The following is a 19928-nucleotide window of genomic DNA, read 5'->3' on the forward strand; positions in this document are numbered from 1 at the left end:
CATGCTCTAGTTGTGCTGGGTGAACATCTTTAATCTCTTTAATGGTAGGACAAGGCATTAATCTGTCCCCAATAATCTTTATTTCTAGATTTTCTTTTTATAGTAAACATGAGCATTTTAGTTAATAAAATATATGCCAGTGACTCAATTAAGAAATACTTACAATTAGCATAGGGGAAGGAAGGAAAAATAAAATAAGATAAAAAACAGAGAGGGAGGCAAACCAGAAGAGACTCCTACATACAGAGAACAAACTGAGTGTTGCTAGAGAGGTGTTGGGTGTTGGGTGGGGGGATGGGCTAAATGGGTGATGGGCATTAAAGAGGGCACTTGTTGGGATGAGCACTGGGTATTATATGTAAGTGATGAATCACTAAATTCTACTTCTGAAACTAATACTACACCATATTTTAACTAACTCGAATTTAAATAAAATCTTGAAGGAAAAGAAATACTTACAATATTATGACTTAAAATTCAGGAATTAGTAGGCTTGGGAAGAGAAACAAGAGGTAAAATCCATGCAGATGTAATTTTGCAACCAGCCTCAAGTGGTAATGTAAAGTAAAACCAGGCCTCAGAACACTCCTCACCTGTTTCCAAGGCAAAAAAAAAAAAAAAAATCAAGACCATATGACAGGGTCTATGGGAACACAGAGGGAATACTGTGGGACCAGCAAAAATTCTGTCGTAAAATCAGAAAGCCTCTGAACAGTTTGATGGAAGACCAGCCAGCCACACAGGAGGAAAATGCCTTTAGTATTCAGACTATTTGAAAAAAAAATTATAAGAGTCAGCCTAAAACCAGAGGAAAGGGTCTAGGAAGTAAAAAAATTAATATAAACAAATGTAAATTAATTGTAAAACACTCATTATAGCTGAAAATATATACGTATAATTTTATAGATAGTCTATAGGTTTTAGAGTGATGACTTAAATGTTTTATTCTAGGAAAACCAAAAACAGAGTTTTTAAAAAATATTTATTTTTGAGAGAGAAGACACCAGGTGAGGGGCAGAGAAAGAGAGAGAGACACAGAATCCAAAGCAGGCCCTAAACTATCAGCATAGAGCCCAATATGGGACTAGAACTCATGAACTGTGAGATCATGACTTCAGCTGAAATTGGACAATTAACTGATTGAGCGACCTAGGCACCCCAAACACAAAAATATTTTTAAGCATTTTGTAGACAGTCCTGAGAAATTGCTTCACTGATGCTTTTCAGGTAGTCTTTAATTTCTCATACATGAATTCCTTTACAAGAGTTTCTCTAAATTAAAGCTCTCATTTTAAGGAAGAGAAATAACATAAGGAAGATTGGAATTCTATATCATTTCTGTTTCATGTGTAAAAAAACTGAGACTTAGAGTAAAAGTCTCACATTCACAGGAAATAGGTGTGTGTGAGTTGAAAATAAAGTGTAAAGAATCTCCCCATTCTTCAATTGTCTCTCTTTTCTAAAAACAAATTTTTTTAATTTTTTCAAATTTTTATTTAAATTCTAGTTAGTTAACATATAATATAATATTGGTTTTAGGAGAATGTAGTGATTCATCATTTACATACAATGCCCAGTGCTTATCACAACCAGTGCCCTCCTTAATGTCCATCATCCATTTCCCCTCCAGCAACCCTCAGTTTATTCTCTATAGTTCAGAGTCTCTTATTGTTTGCCTCCCTATTTTTTCCTTTCCCCTGTGTTCATCTGTTTTGTTTCTTAAAATCCACATATGAGTGCAATCATATGGAATTTGTCATTATCTGACTTATTTCTCTTAGCATAATACACTTTAGCTCAATCCATGTCATTGCAAACAGCAAAATTTTCATTCTTTTTGATGACTGAGTAATATTCCTATGTATGCATATGTGTGTGTGTGTGTGTGTGTGTGTGTGTGTGTGTGTGTAGCATATCTTTTTCATCCATGAGCCCATGAACATTTGGACTCTTTCCATAATTTGGCTATTGTTGATAATGCTACTATAAACACTGGGGTGCATGTACCCCTTTGAATCAGTATTTTTGTATTCTTTAGGTAAATACCTTTTAGTATAATTGCTGGATCACAAGATAGTTCTGTTTTTAACTTTTTGAGGGACCTCCATAGTGTTTTACAAACTGGCTGCACCAGTTTTCATTGCCACCAACAGTGTAAGAAAGTTTCCCTTTCTCTGGTCCTTGCCAAAATCTGTTCTTTCTTGTATTGTTAATTTTAGCCCTTCTGACAGGTGTGAGGTGGTATTTCATTGTGGTTTTGACTTATATTTTCCTGATGATGAGTGATGTTGAGCATCTTTTCATGTGTCTGTTAGCCATCTGGACATCTTTAGAAAAATGTCTATTCGTGTCTTCTGCCCATTTCTTAACTGGGTTGTTTGTTTTTTGGGTGTTGAGTCTGATAAGTTCTTTACAGGTTTTGGATACTAACCCATCAGATATGTCATATACAGATATCTTCTCCTATTCTGTAGGCTGCCTTTTAGTTTGGTTGATTGTTTCCTTCACTGTGCAGAAGATTTTTATCTTCATGAATTTTCAATAGTTCACTTTTGCTTTTGTTTCCCTTACCTCTGGAGATGTGTCTAGTAAGAAGCTGCTTCAGTGAAAGTCAAAGAGGTTGCTGCCTGTTTTGTTCTCTAGGATTTTGATAGTTTTCTGTCTCACATTTTGGTCTTTCATCCATTTTGAGTTTATTTTTATGTATGGCATTAAGAAAGTGGTACAGTTTCATTCTTCTGTGTCTCTCTTCTTCTTTAATGTAAACATGAATTCATTCAACCTATTTAACTCCCTGTTGTATGCCAACCACAATACAAAAGCAAAGGCACGGCATCCTGCTGTCAAATTGCTCACAGCCTACCAAGTAGAATAGACATGCAAACTCACTCTGAGCATGGTAGTTGTGCTGTTATGTGCAAAAAATGTTGTGGAAGTGGTGTGATAGATACAGGCCCAGAGGCTGTCCACCTGAGAGGAACCTGTGCTTTGGGGTCAGGAAATCAGAAAAGCCATTCTCAAAGGATCTATCAAATGAAAGAGGATGGAGGAGTTAGCTAGTGAAAAGAGAGAGGGGAAATGTGGGAGCCCGACAGCGACCACAAGAAAGCATGGTTAGGGACGTGGGGATGTGCCTGCACAAGGGGCTCCCTGCCTGAGCAAAGCATGCCTGCAAACAGGAGGCTCTGCCAAGAGGCCTGCACACAATATCCAAGTTTAATGGTCCGCTCACAAACGAGGGAACATGCCCTTCTTAGAAGTAAGGAGGAGCCTGGAATTGGGAGCAGGCCTCTTAGTAAACATGTTGTGGTCGCTTCCTCCCTTTGCTCCCCGCTGTCCTTGAAATGTGTTTGGCTACTTGCCCTTAATTGGTAAAGGAATGCATCTTGTAGATTTCAGTTTGTATCCAGTTACCGGGGTATAAAATAAACCGCAAGAGAGGCTTGCGTAGAATTGTTCCTCCGGGCGGAGTTGTGTCTCTGTCTTTTGTGTGTGTCTTGTCCTTTGTGTCATTTCGTCCGCAACAGGAAAGGTAAAAATGGAGCAAAGTATTTCAGTCAGCACATTTTATTATTTAAATTCATACACTGTGTTTTTCCTCTCTTCTTCATCTGCAGTATGACCGGAAGTCATATTTTTCAAAGCTTTTCCCTACAAATGTGCATCTATGATAATCCTTCCCCTTAGCACCCTGCAGTATCATTAAGCCATCCTTTATGCTTTAATTATGAAATAAATCTTTCCATATAATTTCAAACTCCCCTATAAAATATAACCAATATAAAAGAACAAAAATAAATACTAAATAAAAGCTATGGCCCCAAGTTGTCAGCTCTCTGAGGGCATTTTATTAAGGGAATCTAAAACAAAAATATTTAATAAACCATGCAGGGTAGGATATAAGCTGGGTCCAATGATAAATGGATGGCTGTGAGTCCCCAGTGTGGCAATGTTAGAAATGTCTCACAATCAATCCTTCGGTATTTCGTGCCCATTCAAAAAAATTTCTACACTAGAAAGCTTTAGGGATGCAAAAGCAACAACTTTACAATCAGTGTCTCTGGTCCAGCAATGCAGGACATATGTTCCAGGATGAGAACATTGCTGATAAGTTTGAACCCATGAGATTTCTCAGAAGAAGTCATGGACTTTTGTGAGGTAACAAATATGCATGCCACTACTAGCCTCTCCTTGCTCATGGGCTGACACTGTTGATCTTGATTCTCTTTCCTACTAAGTAGCCTGAAGACCCCTTTCAAAGGGGCATTTGATCAGTTTTCCTCTCCTGATATAGCATCAATTAATCAGTTAAAAATCTCACAGGGTTTAATCTCAGCCCCAGTAAATTAGCTTATTAAACCTTATATGATTCTATTATAAAATAGGTTTAATAATATCTGCCTTACTTGTTTGTTATGAAGATTACTAAAATATCTAAGAATACCTGACATGCAGTAGGCACTCAATAAATGTCAGTTTCCTCCTTTTTGTAATGGTGACATAAACAGGAATGCAGTGGCTTCCTATTGAGGCAGTTTCAGATAAAACTTACCCAGCATTTTGGATACAGACTAAATTTTTATTTCAGGAAGTAATCATGGTATGCTTTGTTTCATGATAAGATAATGGTAAAAATCAATCAACTCTAGAGTAAGCCTTCCCTACTGAGGACATTTTTCACTGGCCTAAAGGAAAACATGTTGCAATTAAGAGCCTACTTGAGAAGAGTGAATCTGAACTTCATTGTTAGATGGCACTTATTAAAGAATGACTTCTGTCTACTGCCTTTTTCTTTCCTCTACCCATGCTTCTCAGATCCAATGAGTTACTCATAGTTGGATTAATCCGTCAATCATAAGGCATTTATCATTACCAAATTAGTACCAGGAATATTTCTAATGTGAAATAAGTTACCTCTAGGCAGAGGTAAGCTTTCGACATGCTTAGTTTTGCTTTCTCTGGTTGTCAGAATCTTTACTCTAAAATTCAGGTGTAATGAACTGAATTTAGACTTCTATCTATAATGGTAACTAAAAAGTGTGCAACTTGGAACTTCTTAAAGGCAACAAAAAAGGTTTGCAAAAATGACTTGATCCATACACCAGGACGAAAATTATAAACTTTCATTATATGGTAAATATATTAATTTAGGAGTTGCTATGTTAACCATATGAACGTTGTAGATCACTGTACCAGGGATCTATTTGCGACCAAACAAGATAAATTCCCTAATCTCAGAGTGTTATATCAAGGGAGGAGGATAGACCTTAACAGTATAATATTTCTCTCTCTAGCACATACACATACATACAAAATAGATATTATAATAAGTGCTACAAAGAAAAATAAGGTACCTAAATATACACACACACATACATACCACTTCTAATTCTTTTGAACCTTAGAAGTGATAAATACATAAATCTATATCTATGTCAAAGGATCAGGGATATGAGAAATGAAGAAAGAATTCTGCATCTGCATTCCTCTGATATCTCAGATTATCAGATCAACATACTAGAAATCAAAATCTAGACAAGTAAAGAAAGGAGTAAAGACAGACAAATGGTCTATGGATGGAACAGACTGAAACAAACATGAGGCTAGTCACCAGTCAACACCTTGTTCTCTGGGCAGATGTACTGCTTGTGTATCAAAGGGATAGTCCTACAACAGCCCTATATAGTTTTGTATACCTGAAATGGCCTGACCAGTAGCTGAGCACACATACATCTGATTCTCAGAGATTCTCAGCAACTTCCTTTCCTCCAGAAATATGGGGCTTGTTAAGGCGTTTCTGACTAGCTGACTTATAGAATATCAGGAATTCATCCCAGCCTTCTTGACTCTTCATTCCTTCTGCATAAACAGACACCTGGAATGGGATTTGAAAATGTAATAGTCTGGGAATTATTAACTACAGGAATATTAATCCTATAGGACTAATACCAAAAAAATAAGCATGTGTACTAGTTATTGCTAAGCGATCATATTCTTTTTAGGTGTTCAGGAAATCAGTGGACCCATCCATCCTCCCATTAGAAGTACAGAAAGCATATTCCTGGAATCACAAGATGAATATGGATAATACAGTGTTGGCAGTTCACTCTATTTAAAAAAAAAAGAAAACCTCTTGTATTTTCAATATAAATCACTTCAAGCTATGCAAGGATAGATTATACTAGAGAATCATAGAATAAGGATCAAGCATGAAAGAGGAGGACAATGAGAAGTAAATAGCTACTTAAATAGATGTTATCAGAAAATAGGTCTTGGTTTTCTAGTGTATTTATCATCATCTGCATTCCTAGAAAGGATTGCAATGTTGTGCTTCCTCTATGAAACTCTAATATGCTTGCTAGGAGGGAACTTCATTGATATGATCAAAATTCTTTAATCTAAAACATAATAATGCTAAATTGATTAAATTTATAGTAAAACTGTTAGATAGATAGATACTTAGTTAACCTCTATATATCCTTCTAGCATGTAGTAACTGGCCAGTACACTAAGACTACTTCAGTAGCTTACCATTACACTAAGAAGGAAACAGGGATTTAAAAAAAAAAATCAATGGAAAAAAATGCCAGTAATTCCAGAAGGAAATAAAGAATTTAGGGAGAATAACAGGGCATTCAGATGTTTGTAAACCAATGCACACAGCATGGGTAGTAATCAATGAGAATTTAAATTTATATCATAATAGGATTAGCATTATTCTGAGATTTGGAAGAATATGTTCCATGATAGGAATACAGTAATGAAAGTATATCACCTTGTTTGAAAGAAATACTATAGATGTAGGGGCGCCTGGGTGGCTCAGTTGGCTAAGCATCCAACTTCGGCTCAGGTCATGATCTCACAGTTTGTGGGTTCGAGCCCTGCGTCGGGCTCTGTGCTGACAGCTAGCTCAGAGCCTGGAGCCTGCTTCCGATTCTGTGTCTCCCTCTCTCTCTGACCTTCCCCTGCTCATGCTGCCTCTCTCTCTCTCTTTCTCTCTCTCAGAAATAAATTAAAAAAATAAAAGAAATACTATACTATAAATAGATCTAATAGTAGTAAAAGGGGAAAGGTATAAGAGGAAGATATACCCCCGGAAGAGATATCTGCAAACATGAAGCTCAAAGCTTTGCATGAGCCCCCTGTAAGGATTTTTTTTTTAAAGAAAGAAAAATGGAATGATATTATTAAACAAGGGTGTGGTGGGCCATCCAATTGACCACTTCTCTGCCATTCCTTAATATTAGTATTATGCCAGACTTCTAGGCTCTGATCTCATCTACATCTGTGCATTCCCTCGTTAATTGCCTTTATTTCCATGTCTCTTATTTCCACCTGTAAACAGATGATTCCTAACCCTATAACTTCCACCCTGATAGCTCTTAAATACCTCTGCTTCCACCTACTCAGTAACTTACAGACATTTCAAACACAACGTGTCCAGATTGGAACTAGATATCATCCCCATAAAATGCAACCATTTTAGTTTTGAAGCCCTCATTTTAGTTAATAGCATTGCTGTCAATTTGGTTAAAAGCCTCTCTCCTGACTCTTCTGTCTGCCTCATAATCTTTTTCAATTATAGGTCTAAAATGTCTTTACCAGCTCAGTGTTTCCTTGAGTACAATGACTTTGTTTTTGCCCTATGTCCCATGACTGTCGTCTTGTGATAACCTTCTGACAAGCTTATTCACCTCCAACCTCCACCTGTCATCCTAACCTATGGCTTTTCTAATCTATCTTCCCCCACCACTAATCCTGGCCCTGAGACAATATAGTTTATGGAAAGTCTTATGTAGTGTTAGGGTGATCACATCTTGGAATTATCATATAGGACATTCACACACTGGATGGGAAGCCTCACACTGGATTAATAGTTGGGCTGCCGACCAAGGACCGAGGACCAGTTGTATCATCATTGAGCTTGCTTACTCAAAATTAGATGCCTTTGTCCTACCCCAAATTGTACTGATTAAAACTCTCCTGAGTTAGACCCTTGAGTTGTATTTTTGTAGACTCTGCAAGTGATTGTGATGCACATCCATTTTTGGAAACTCTAAGAACTTACCCAATTATAAGATTCAGTGATTATAACACTCTAATCAGAATCCAATTTGCTATTCCAAGAGAATAGTTACAAAACTATTTTGTGCAATGGCAGCATCATTAAACTAAACATAAAGCCTTCTGGGTGGTTCACATTAAATGAAAAAAAAACATGCATTTGAATGTATAAATTCTGGTAAATTTGTGAAAATAATCATACCACATTAGAAGCATGCCTTATGTACATTTCTTCTAATGCATGTATCTAATGGAGTTTTATTTAGTTCCAGACATGATATTAATGGGTTACGTAGGAAGAGTTCAAAAATATGTTTGATGTAAAAATAGTAGGTATGCTGTCATAGGCAAAACATTTAGAATTAGGGTGCTAATTACATCTATATAAAAGCAATTAAGATTTAGCAGAAGAGCAGAAAAAAAGTAGTAAATATTTATACATCTTTTTCAGTTCATTATCTTTCGCTAATGAAAGGATTCCCACTTTATGTACCATATAACATGTTTGCTATACCAATAAGTTATTATGGACATTGATAGCTCATGACCTAGGAGGAGAAACATGTCCCTTTAGAATTAACTATAGAAGATAATAAATTTCATTGTCATATATATATTCTAAGTAAACAACTATGGAAGAATAAGGGGAGGAATGATTAATTCCTTTTCTGTTGTAAAATGGTCTTTGCGAAGAACAAATATATTAAGTATGATGCTAAACCCCATTGTATACTAAAGTCTCAGATACTGAATACCAACATATAAGCAGCATACGTAAACGTAGATGTCTAAAAATAAGTATACAAGTATATTCATTAGCAGAGATATGTGTTTATAATTACTAACATAATGTAAAACAGTTGTATTTAGTCTAGGCCATCCACATTTTTTAAGTTAAAAGCACTTTGTTTCAATATTAAATATACAGGTTTTAAAAATAAGAATGCATATTTCCATAGAAGCAATTATGTAAAATGTGCTTAAGATTCTAGCCTAACTCACAAATTATATCAAACCCATAATAAATTTAACAATAATACTAATGGTACTGTTTGAAATATGAGATCAGAAAGAGACAGGCAGGGCAGAAATAAGGGACAGAGAATGTTTCCTTTCCTTTTTACAAGAGCTGCCTTTAGACATATTTTGAAAGAATGACATGCTTCTTTGCTATCAGTACTTATTGTAATCTCTCACACCTCCTAGTAACCATTAGTATTCAGAACCACTTATTACAACACCCTTGATCATGGGTAATGGGAATTTAATAGAAAAATCTTACACCTATATCAATTAGAATTTGGTTTGGCTGCATATATCAGGGGGGGAAAGTAGCTTAAACAAGGTAAATGTGATATACACAGTCTGGATCTAGTCAAGGGTTCCGTAGTTAACAGGGATTCAGGCTCCCTCTATTTTTTCTCTTCCAAAACTCAGAACACATTTTCTGTCCTTAGTTATCTTATATTCCAAGGTAACTGCTGGAGCTCTAGCCACCATGTTTATATTCCAGACAGGAAAAGGAGAAAGCCAGGAAGGGCAAAAAGGGTACTCTCCAAGACGAGTCATTTTCCTTTAAGAAGTTGTCTGTTTACAGGGAACTTTCTGGCTAAAACCTCATCACATAGCACATCTGACTACAAAGCTTGCTGGAAAATATAGTGTTTTAGCTGCACCCTTTACCACCCCCAATTGAAATCAGAGATATGTTGCTGAGGATAAAGGGGAGAATGGATATTTGTAGGCAAGTAGTAATCTCTCCCACATTCCTCAAATATCCAGTGCTCCAGATTGTTTAACTCCTTTCCTACTCACTCAAGATAGTTTCTATGCTTCTATTAAATGTAACACATGCTACTTCACACACACACACACACACACACACACAGAGTGAGAGAGAAAGAAATGACCCTTCTAAAGCAGTGGTTCTCAACTTTGGCTGCACGTTTAGAAGCACTTAAAGTGTCTTTTAAAATTCCTGATGCTCAGACCAATTACATTAGAAACTTGACACTGAGACCTAGGCCACAGTATTTTTTAAAAATGTCTCCAGATGATTCTAGTATGTAGCCAAGTTTGAGAACCACTGTCCTAAATAAAGAAATGTGAAAAGAAGGTGCATAACCTAAATGATGCCAAGTTTTGTCACTTTTTTCTGATGTGTACTGAAGTGATATAAAAACCTGCAAGCCTGAGTTGAAAATAATTTTAGGATTATTGGCATTTCCCACACAGGCCAATTTTTTTGCCTTTAGGGTAAGTTTTCCTCTGCCACCCCCTTCTTTTCTTTTACATTAACTTCTCTTCTATAATATTGGAACATACAGTTCTCTGAAAATCCTAACTGTTCCATACAGTAGATTCAAGGACAGCATTGATGGATCCAATGATCGTCATCCTTGATATCTTGACCTCTCAAGTAGCTCCACATCCATTTAAACTCTCTATATTGCCTCAAATAATTTTCAAATCTGCCTACACCTTTATCTCATCCTAAATCCACACAGCAACCAAAGGAATATTTAAAACATACCTGACCATGCCATTTCTCTCCTATACAGAGAACCCTCCTATGACTTCCTATTAGTCTAGGACGCTGTGCTCTGCAAGATCCCTTGCTGGCTACCTCCCAGCCTTATATAGGCCACTCATTACACTTTCATGCGTCCAGTGCCCCCTAGCTCTTTCCTTACAATAAATCTCTGTGTGCCAAATCTACTGCATCCCCAAACTCAACCAAACCAGCACTTCCATTTGCTAATTCCTGTTGAAGGAGGCTTTTATTGCTCACACAGAGAGCGTCAGGAACCATGCTGTACTTCTTAATGGCCCTTATCACTGTTGTAAGTAATTACTTAGAAGCACTCCCTCCCCAGTTATTTTTTATGAGAGCAAAGAACATGTTCTTTACCATTTTGTTTTCAGAACCGAGAACAGCTCTCATCACAGAGTCTGTGCTTGAGACTATAAAGATAAATATTTTATTAATGAATATATGGAGAAATGAGTAGTACAGGAGACTTAGGTTGGAAGGGCAGATTGGAGGAGTCAAAGTGAAAGGGTCATAAGCAGCTACTTGTAACTTAGGCACAAGTGACCCAAGTAAATGTTTCTTCCTTTTTTCCCCCGATATATGTGTGTGTGTCTGCAGGTTGTGATCTGATCCCAGTACAGTATCTTCGCTGGGGTGACCCTGAGCCCATTGCAGCTGTCGTGTTTGCCTGCCTTGGCCTGCTGGCTACCCTATTTGTTACTGCAGTCTTCATCATTTACCGTGACACACCAGTAGTCAAGTCCTCCAGCAGGGAACTCTGCTACATTATCCTTGCTGGCATCTGCCTGGGTTACTTATGTACCTTCTGCCTCATTGCAAAGCCCAAACAGATTTATTGCTACCTACAGAGAATTGGTATTGGCCTTTCCCCAGCCATGAGCTACTCAGCCCTCGTAACCAAGACCAATCGTATTGCAAGGATCCTGGCTGGCAGCAAGAAGAAGATCTGTACCAAAAAGCCCAGGTTCATGAGTGCCTGTGCCCAGCTAGTGATCGCTTTCATACTTATATGCATTCAGTTGGGCATCATTGTTGCTCTCTTTATAATGGAGCCTCCTGATATAATGCATGACTACCCAAGCATTCGAGAAGTCTACCTGATTTGTAATACCACCAACCTAGGAGTTGTCACTCCTCTTGGATACAATGGCTTGCTGATTTTGAGCTGTACCTTCTATGCTTTCAAGACCAGAAATGTTCCAGCTAACTTCAATGAGGCCAAGTATATCGCCTTCACAATGTACACCACCTGCATCATATGGCTGGCCTTTGTGCCAATCTACTTTGGCAGCAACTACAAAATCATCACCATGTGTTTCTCAGTCAGCCTCAGTGCCACAGTGGCGCTGGGCTGCATGTTTGTGCCAAAGGTGTACATCATCCTGGCCAAACCAGAGAGAAATGTGCGCAGCGCCTTCACCACTTCTACAGTGGTGCGCATGCACGTGGGGGACGGCAAGTCTTCCTCAGCAGCCAGCAGATCCAGCAGCCTAGTCAACCTGTGGAAGAGAAGGGGCTCCTCTGGGGAAACCCTAAGGTAAAGGTTGGTGGGGGCCGGTTGGGGGGGGGGAGTTGTGGGGCACTGGCCCTGATAGCTGAAGCAGTGACATTTGCTTCCTGGCTCTTTTAAGTGGGAAATATCTGAGTGAATGAAAGTGTGGGAGGCAAGATGCTGGGAAAGGGGCCTTGGATATTTTCACTGAATGGTTTTCATGGGGTTAATTGGATGTGGACCCATTTACTTATGCCAAAGCCAGAAACAGAGAAGTTGGGATAAAGAACAAAAGCAGAGTTTCAGCAAAAAGGAAGTGAGGGTCCAAAAGGACAGAGAGAGCACAGTTAAGTCATTAAGCCAGGGCAAGGACCTGCAGGTCCTGAGGGGACAGAGGTACATAGTGGACCGAATTCTAGTTCACCAGAACACAGTAGAGAAGGTTACTGTTAACAAAGATCATGCTGAGCAGAGTGCCAAGAGCCTCACACACCCGACTGCATTATGTGCCTGAACCATTTTCAAGCTCAGAAGGATCCTTAACTGCTCATCCCATAGAGGCATGTGAATGTAGAATTTATATTTTAGTTCTTACTGGGCAATCTGAACTCTTAGGGAAATGTCTAAGAATCTGAAAGGAGCAAAATAACAAAGGGATTTTGCATATAATCTTCCTAAACAACTAGCCAGGTTCTCATTTGCTCTGTGGCCCACAGTCCCATCCCAACCTTTATGCACAGTATCCCAGATAGTGGTTATAGGGCATTTCCCATCTGAAAATAATCTGGAGCCAACAGCCAATCATTAATCCCCATGTGAGGACTTCTCTATGTGATAAATGACACCTAAAGTACTTCAAAAGGCAATGAGATCCTTTTTTTTTTTTTAGCCAATTAAGATCTGTATCTTTAATAAACATCTGGAGAATACTGTTAGCATAGATTACTATATTCCATGCTGTCCGAGAGAAATGTGGTTCCTTAAAGTCTGTTTAAGCATGACAAACTCTAAGAACTGAAAGCGTAACCTATCTTCCCATAGAGTGGCTCAGATTTATGCCAGTGGTAAGCCTGGCTAGTAACCACTTGCTCCTTCCCTGCTTCTCTGAGGAAGGGAAGGCTGTGCCGTCTGGTAGGGGCTGATGTGAAATTAGTTCAACCACTAACTTTCCAATGTGGGAGCAAAGAGATCAATGGCTTGGGAACAAATTTGGAGGTATTAAAAAGGCCACATATAGTGTTACTGGGAATAAGGACTTCCTCCATTTAAGAAATACATGTCAAAAAGAGCTAGTCAGAACATCATTCGCTTACTCTACAGAGATTTGACAATTTTCCTAAAATCTAGATAGATAAATGGAAGATAAACCACGTTCAAGTGGAAGATAAATAGCTAAATATTATTGCTTGAACAGTTCTCTTATACCATCATTTAGCCTACATGGTAAGTCCCACCTTTCCATCAGCCCTAATTTTTCAAAGCCTGAATAATGGTGATGGTAAAGATACCGTGTCTTCTGAGGATTGAAAAGCACTCACAAGATACTTAATCACACAGCTTAATTCATTTGCATTATTAACTTGTATCCTTGCCATTTTTATTTTTTTCCTAACTCTTGCATGCCTCTCATTCTTTTCCATGTACATTGTTCAAGATATTTAACTACATTGTAAATCTTGGGGGAAAATGACAGTGTCTTCTCCTACTTCCATAAATCATGGCAATGTCAATGGTCTGTCCAGAGAAGGCCCTTCATACATCTTACCTGCCAGAATATTTTCCATCTGCTTTCCTGACTCTTCCATCCCTAAAATATTCTTTTTCTGAAACTTCTGCAAGATCAGCCTTTTATTTTGTCTAAGAAAATGTATTTTTCAAACTTTTATTTTACCAGTCTTTCTTTAAGCTCTTTCTTCAAATGAAATCTTCCGAGGCATCCAGACAGGTTGCTAGAGGGACGGAGTTGTGAGCCTGTCCTCTCTAGGACCTCTCTAGGGCAGGCTCCTCAGACAGTGTGGAGCAGTGGTGAATAGCATGGTTTTGTAGCCAGCTTCTCCTGAGTCTGAATACTGGCACTGCCATTTCTTCTGTCTGAGCCTTGGTTTCTTCAGCTGTCCCACTGAGATCATATCACCTATCTCAGAGGATTGTAAATAGTGAAAGAAATAATATATGTGTAAAGGCCAGGTATACAGTAGATACTTCACTGAACGTATCAGAGTACAGAGCTAGGCAGCTCTGAGATTGAAGATTGGCAGCATCACCTACCCGCTGTGGGGCCATAGGCAAATCACTTAATCTCTCTATGCCTTAATCTCCTCCTCTGATGAATGAAGATAATGAAATACAGACTTCATGCAGTGGTTGTGAGACTAGATGAGTAAATACATGTAAAGTGTATGCCAGGCACTAAGCACTTCTTAAGTGTTTGTTTGCCATTATTTTTAACTAAGCTAACAATTGTCAGTCTTCTTCCACACCTAAAAGCCTCTGTGCCAGGTCTGCAATCAGGATGATCCTGATAAAAAAAAGAGAGCATCATAAAAGGCAATATAGCTCTATAGACATGTTAATTACACAGCCTGAGCTTTCCAGAGCGTCTCCATTTTTACATGGTCTAGTTCCTTGCCAGATTGTAGAGGACACCCTTTGTCCTAATTTAAGCAGGATTAGTTCCTTGGGAGTGGGAGCCATCTCTACCTTGTCATTGCTGTGCCTCCAGTGCCTGGACGTACCAAGAAGGGTGCCTGACACATAGAAGACACTAAATAATCTGTGGTATATTTATTGAGCAAATAACTTTGGAAAAGTTGTAATGCAGTAGGTATTTTTTGCTTGTGTTCATGTGTGCATACTACTTTCCCTAGTGGTTCTACTACCTTTTATAACATTAAGCCTACTGTGATCTGTTTTACAAATATCCCCTGCACTCCTGTGGTCCTCAGTTTCTGCTCAGAACCAGGTCATTAATCCTATCCACTGATCTCATGCTTTGCTCTAACTCACCTACCTCTAGTAACGTTAGGTTACTATTTTCAACTGTTTCCTTTATACTTTAGTAAACAAGGGGCAAAATAAATAACAAAATTCACTAAGAGTGCCATAGAAAACAGAAATTCTCAGGATTTGTGGCAGTATTTTAACTTGTTTTTTTTTTTTTGCTACATAGCCATGTACTCCCTGATGATTGGATTTTGCATTCAGCACATTTGGGTATTAAAACATCGAAGAGAGTAAGAAGAGACCTTTGGCAATTGTTGGGTTTTCTGCACGCAGGTTTGGCAAATGCTGGTCTGTCTGTGTGATTATAGCTGAGAAAGGCTATAGTCTGATTATATAGTGACTTCTTTTTTGCCATTAACCAGCACATTCAGGTTGGAACCTGCTTTTGATAAAAGAAAGGCCAGAAAAAAACTGTAACACCCTTGCATCACACAATCCCCTAACTATCCCCTTCTTTTAAGCTATAGCCCTAAAAAATAAATTAGATCCAAACTAAAAGTATTTTCCTCTGTGTCTCCCATGAGCTCTCATACAAAGTATTTCATCTCTCTTATCCAACACCAAGATGTTTATACTCTTAATATAGTATTTATCACATTGTAAGACATAACTGGTTATGTATGAGTTTATCTTCCCTTTTATTTTATAAAGGCCAGTATGTATCACAGTACCTACCTCTTGGTCTTAAATAATGGGGAAACAAGTGAACTCAGAGCTTCTAATATTTTCACATTTTCTTTTAATTAACTTCATTATTCGGGCTTCTCCCATTTGAATGCTGTAAGATGCCAATAAACCAACCTATTGGGAGCTTAAATAGTTAACTCTCTGACTATAGGTCCCTGGGGAGAAGCACCTACTATACAGGACCCAGCCTGATTCTGCTTTCTTCCATCTGCTAAATGGAGAAGCAGGCTCCTAGAAACCCAGAGTGGTCTGGGCCCTGTTTGAAAAGGCCTATGCATATCCCTTCCACATCTGATGGCAGACATCTAGGGCTGCATTTTGAGGGTGGCACTAATTTCATACTTTACAGTGAAAATAATACCTCCTGAGGTTCTAGTGACTGTGTTTCCAAAAGTTAGGGCACACTCTTGGAGCAGCAGACATAGAGACAATAGATGTAAATACAGCAAGGTATTTTATAGTTCTGGCTTTGGAGCCACACCTAGAATGAAATCTACCTGTGTGAATTTGAACAAGGTATACCAGTCTGTCTCCTTAGCTGTAAAATGGTAGATAACCACCCCTGTTGTGAGAGTAAATGAAGTGATATGTGTTAAATGCTTAGCTATTAGCACATTAAAAGCAGTCAATAAATAGTAAATTTTTAGAAATGTGTTCAGCTGCAAGTAAGAGAAAGCCTGACTTTCAGAGACTTACGGGAATTGTATAGGTTTAGCTTTCCTCTTGTTACAAGAATAAGTAGACAGACAGCTCCCGGTGTTCCTCCAATGCTCTCAGTGCTGCCAGAGCCCACATCTCTGCTGTGCTCCAGGCCTTTTACTTATGCTCGCACCACAGTTCCGTGCTCTGCATCCTTTTATTAGGGAAAACAGCAGTCTTCTCAGAATCCCATAACAACTGCCTTTATGTCTCATTGGCCAGAACTATCTCATGTAGCTACCCAATGCTGCAAAAGAGTAGAAAAAAGTGTGCATTTAGCTTTTACATCTTCTATAATGGAAATGGAGAGGGAGAAGGGGAAATGGAGAGACAGAAGCAAGTCAAGTGCTTGTGGGCTAAGTCTATGAATAGTGTCTCCCATGGAAAGTGGTAGTACCTGGCAGTAGTAGTGGCAGTAATAATGGTAGTAGAATTATCTAGTGGTCACAAAATATTGAAAGTAGAAGCAGTAATCTTTCCCTTTTTTCAAATGCAGAACTTGAGGCCCAGCATGGTTAGAATACTGGCCCACATTCTTGTAGCTAGTAAGTTATACAGCCATTCTTAACTCAAGCCTTAGCTTGCTGGCATTAGAACTTAGCATTCCCCGGAATGTATTCTTTACAAAGCTAGTCTCACAAACTGTTCCATGAAAAAAAAATTTACTTGGTCAAACAAGTTTGAAAAAACTCTGACTATTCTTTTAGAACCTTGTGACTTTATTTAGGGATAAACACTGAGAAGTCCTGCAGCATACAAACCATTCATTTGTTAATTCTTTTCCATCACTTTTCTTTGTTTTAATATTTTTTTTTATTTATTTCTAGGAGAGAGAGAGAGACAGCGTGAGCAGGGGAGAGTCAGAGAGAGAGGGAGATACAGACTCTGAATTTGGCTCCAGGCTCTGAGCTGGCAGTCAGCACAGAACCCGATGCGGGGCTCGAACCCACGAACCGCGAGATCATGACCTAAGCAAAAGTCGGACGCTTAACCGACTAAGCCACCCAGGCGCCCCCCATCACTTTTCAAACTGATTGAACACAGGACTATTTTTTTCACGTAATCTCTTAGCATTCTGGAGAACTGATAGCACAAAGGGGACTCACTATGGAAAATATCATCAGAGCTAAAGAGAAGGCATGTTTCTGGGGGGCGGAAGAATAGTTCATACTTTCAGTGAGAACGGGACCAATCTCCACCTCTGGGCATGGAGAGAGAATCACTTTTGTTCTCTGAGCACCTAAGGGAAAAATAGAGCTAATTCTAACAAATCTAGCAGTTTTTTGGGAAGTTAAATAGGCTCACCCTACAGCACCAAAAAGAAAAGTGCCCAGAGTCAGTCATTCAATTCACTGAAATAGCAAAGGGAGACTTTTATTTAAATGGGAGTGAGTCACTATAGATTTTTTTTTATATATAGAAACGTACTATTTATGCCATCAATGTATAGAGGTCCCTGTGATTAACATTTTGGTTCTAGACACTAATTCTCCAGCACGACGTGGTGCAGCATCAAATCATTGTCAAGCGGATAATGCCATGCTTCCATTTAAAGCCTTCACTTCAGCTGCAAATTGACAAATGAACACAAAACCAGTTCTGACCTAAATAAAGCATTGAATTTGATGAGTCTAATCTTCTGGCTCTCCAAGATTCAGACTTTCCAGGGTCATGGGGCTGAGTTTCTAAGATGCAGCGGGCATCTCATGGCTACATTAACGGCATAGGCCTGTAACTCTAAATCATAAATTTTCTCAGAAGGCAAAAACCTCCCTAGGGATTCTACTAAGGTGGCAGAAACATTAGCGTTGCCTCCACCTTAGTTTTAGAAACTATCATTTGCCACTTTTGTTTTAATTAACTAATTAACTTTGCTTACATTTACATCGTCATGAGAGCCCAGTTAGACTATCTGCTGTAGCAACTGCTGGCCCTTCCACATGCATCATCCAGATCATAATGTGCCTGAAAAAATGTTTCTCTTGTGTGAATTCCAATTTACCCTCACTAGTATCTGAGCTCTGATGATTTCCAATTGTTTAGAATTCATTAAGGAGTTATTAGTCTGTATGAAGTGATGCTCATATGATCCCTTCCTCTTTAGAATCATCTGCCCCTTCCTTCCATCTTCCTAGGTGGTTTTTATCATACAGGCCCCACCCTATCAGATTAAACTATTTCAGATTTTCCCTCACCTGGACTCTCAGAATATTTAGCACACATACCTCAAACTTTCTTCATTTATTATTCATTCACAAACAGAACTAAGCATTGTCAGGCACTGTGGTAGGCCCTTGGGAGCTGGGAGTTGTTTTGTATGTATATACAATACTTTCACAACTATCTAATACTGTCAGAAGAGTATTTATAATTTCCTCAGTGCCTAGCCTAGTGCCCGACATAGCAATGTTCAGTGATGGAGTCTGAATCTGGCAGGGAACAGCTTTCAGGGATCACACTGCCGTTAAAGAGAGCAGAACCACTCACTGTGTGGACTTGATTGCTCAGATTTTATCTGATAATGCTTTGTTCTCAAAATGTAAGAAAAAAATACTTTTTGCTAAAAGCAACCTTTTTGTTTTCAGTCAAGCTTCCATTGAGTGCCAGCTCTGTGCCAAGCACTGTTCTAGATTCTGGAGATACAAAGATAAGTAAAAAAAACAAAAAAACAAAAAACAGTCTTTGAGGAGCTCTCAGCCTCCCAAAACAGAACTGGAAACAGGTTAAGTTCAATAAAGTGCTATAGTGCTGTGATAGGAGTCCATGGGAGAACAGAGGGACCCAGAGGCAGAAGCAGCAAATTCTGCATCTTGAGAATTAGAAAAACCTCCCAAAGGAACCAATTCAAACAATAGATAATATTTAAAAGCTTTCTCCCTAGGGCGCCTGGGTAGTTCAGTTGTTGTTAAGTGTCCAACTCCTGGTTTTGGCTCAAGTCATGATCTCACTGTTTGGTGGGTTCAAGCCCTGTGTCAGGCTCCACACTGACAGTGCAGAGCCTGCTTGGGATTCTCTGTCTCCCTCTCTCTCTCTCTCTCTGCCCTTCCTGCCACTCCCGCTGTCTCTGTCTCTCCCAAAATAAACAAACAAACAAAAAAACTTAAGTAAATGCTTTTTCCCTATTCAGAGGTCCTCAGGGGTTCACCAGCTGAGAAAGGATAGAGTCAAACTTCCTACTGTGGCAGGAAAGGCCCCTCCTCCACCCCTGAACCTCCCCTCCACCCTCTACAACGCCTCAGCCAGCCTTGCATCTAGTCACTCTTTGCTTGGCTTTCCATTCTGACCTATTCAATTTTCTTGCTTTCAGGCCTATATCAACACAGCTAATTCGTTATAAAATACACCTGCCCCATCACCCTCAAGGCTTACTCAGCTAACTCACACTCATCTTTGATACCACTTTAACTATAAAGTCTGTCCTGACCCTCT

General features: G+C 38.9%; 1 protein-coding gene across 3 annotated transcripts in view; it reads left to right on the forward strand.

The window, feature by feature from the left end:
- The window catches only part of GRM5 (glutamate metabotropic receptor 5), a 513285-nt gene that overhangs the window by 445094 nt on the left and 48263 nt on the right, over nt 1–19928 (forward strand). For all 3 annotated transcript variants that reach the window (XM_039253697.1, XM_039253698.1, XM_039253700.1), the window contains exon 7: nt 11216–12155. In XM_039253697.1, coding sequence (XP_039109628.1) covers nt 11216–12155 — 940 coding nt within the window. The remainder of the gene's footprint in view (nt 1–11215; nt 12156–19928) is intronic.

The sequence above is a fragment of the Hyaena hyaena genome, unplaced genomic scaffold (assembly GCF_003009895.1).
Source record: "Hyaena hyaena isolate Hyena2069 unplaced genomic scaffold, ASM300989v1 scaffold_462, whole genome shotgun sequence".
Classification (NCBI taxonomy): Eukaryota; Metazoa; Chordata; class Mammalia; order Carnivora; family Hyaenidae; genus Hyaena; species Hyaena hyaena.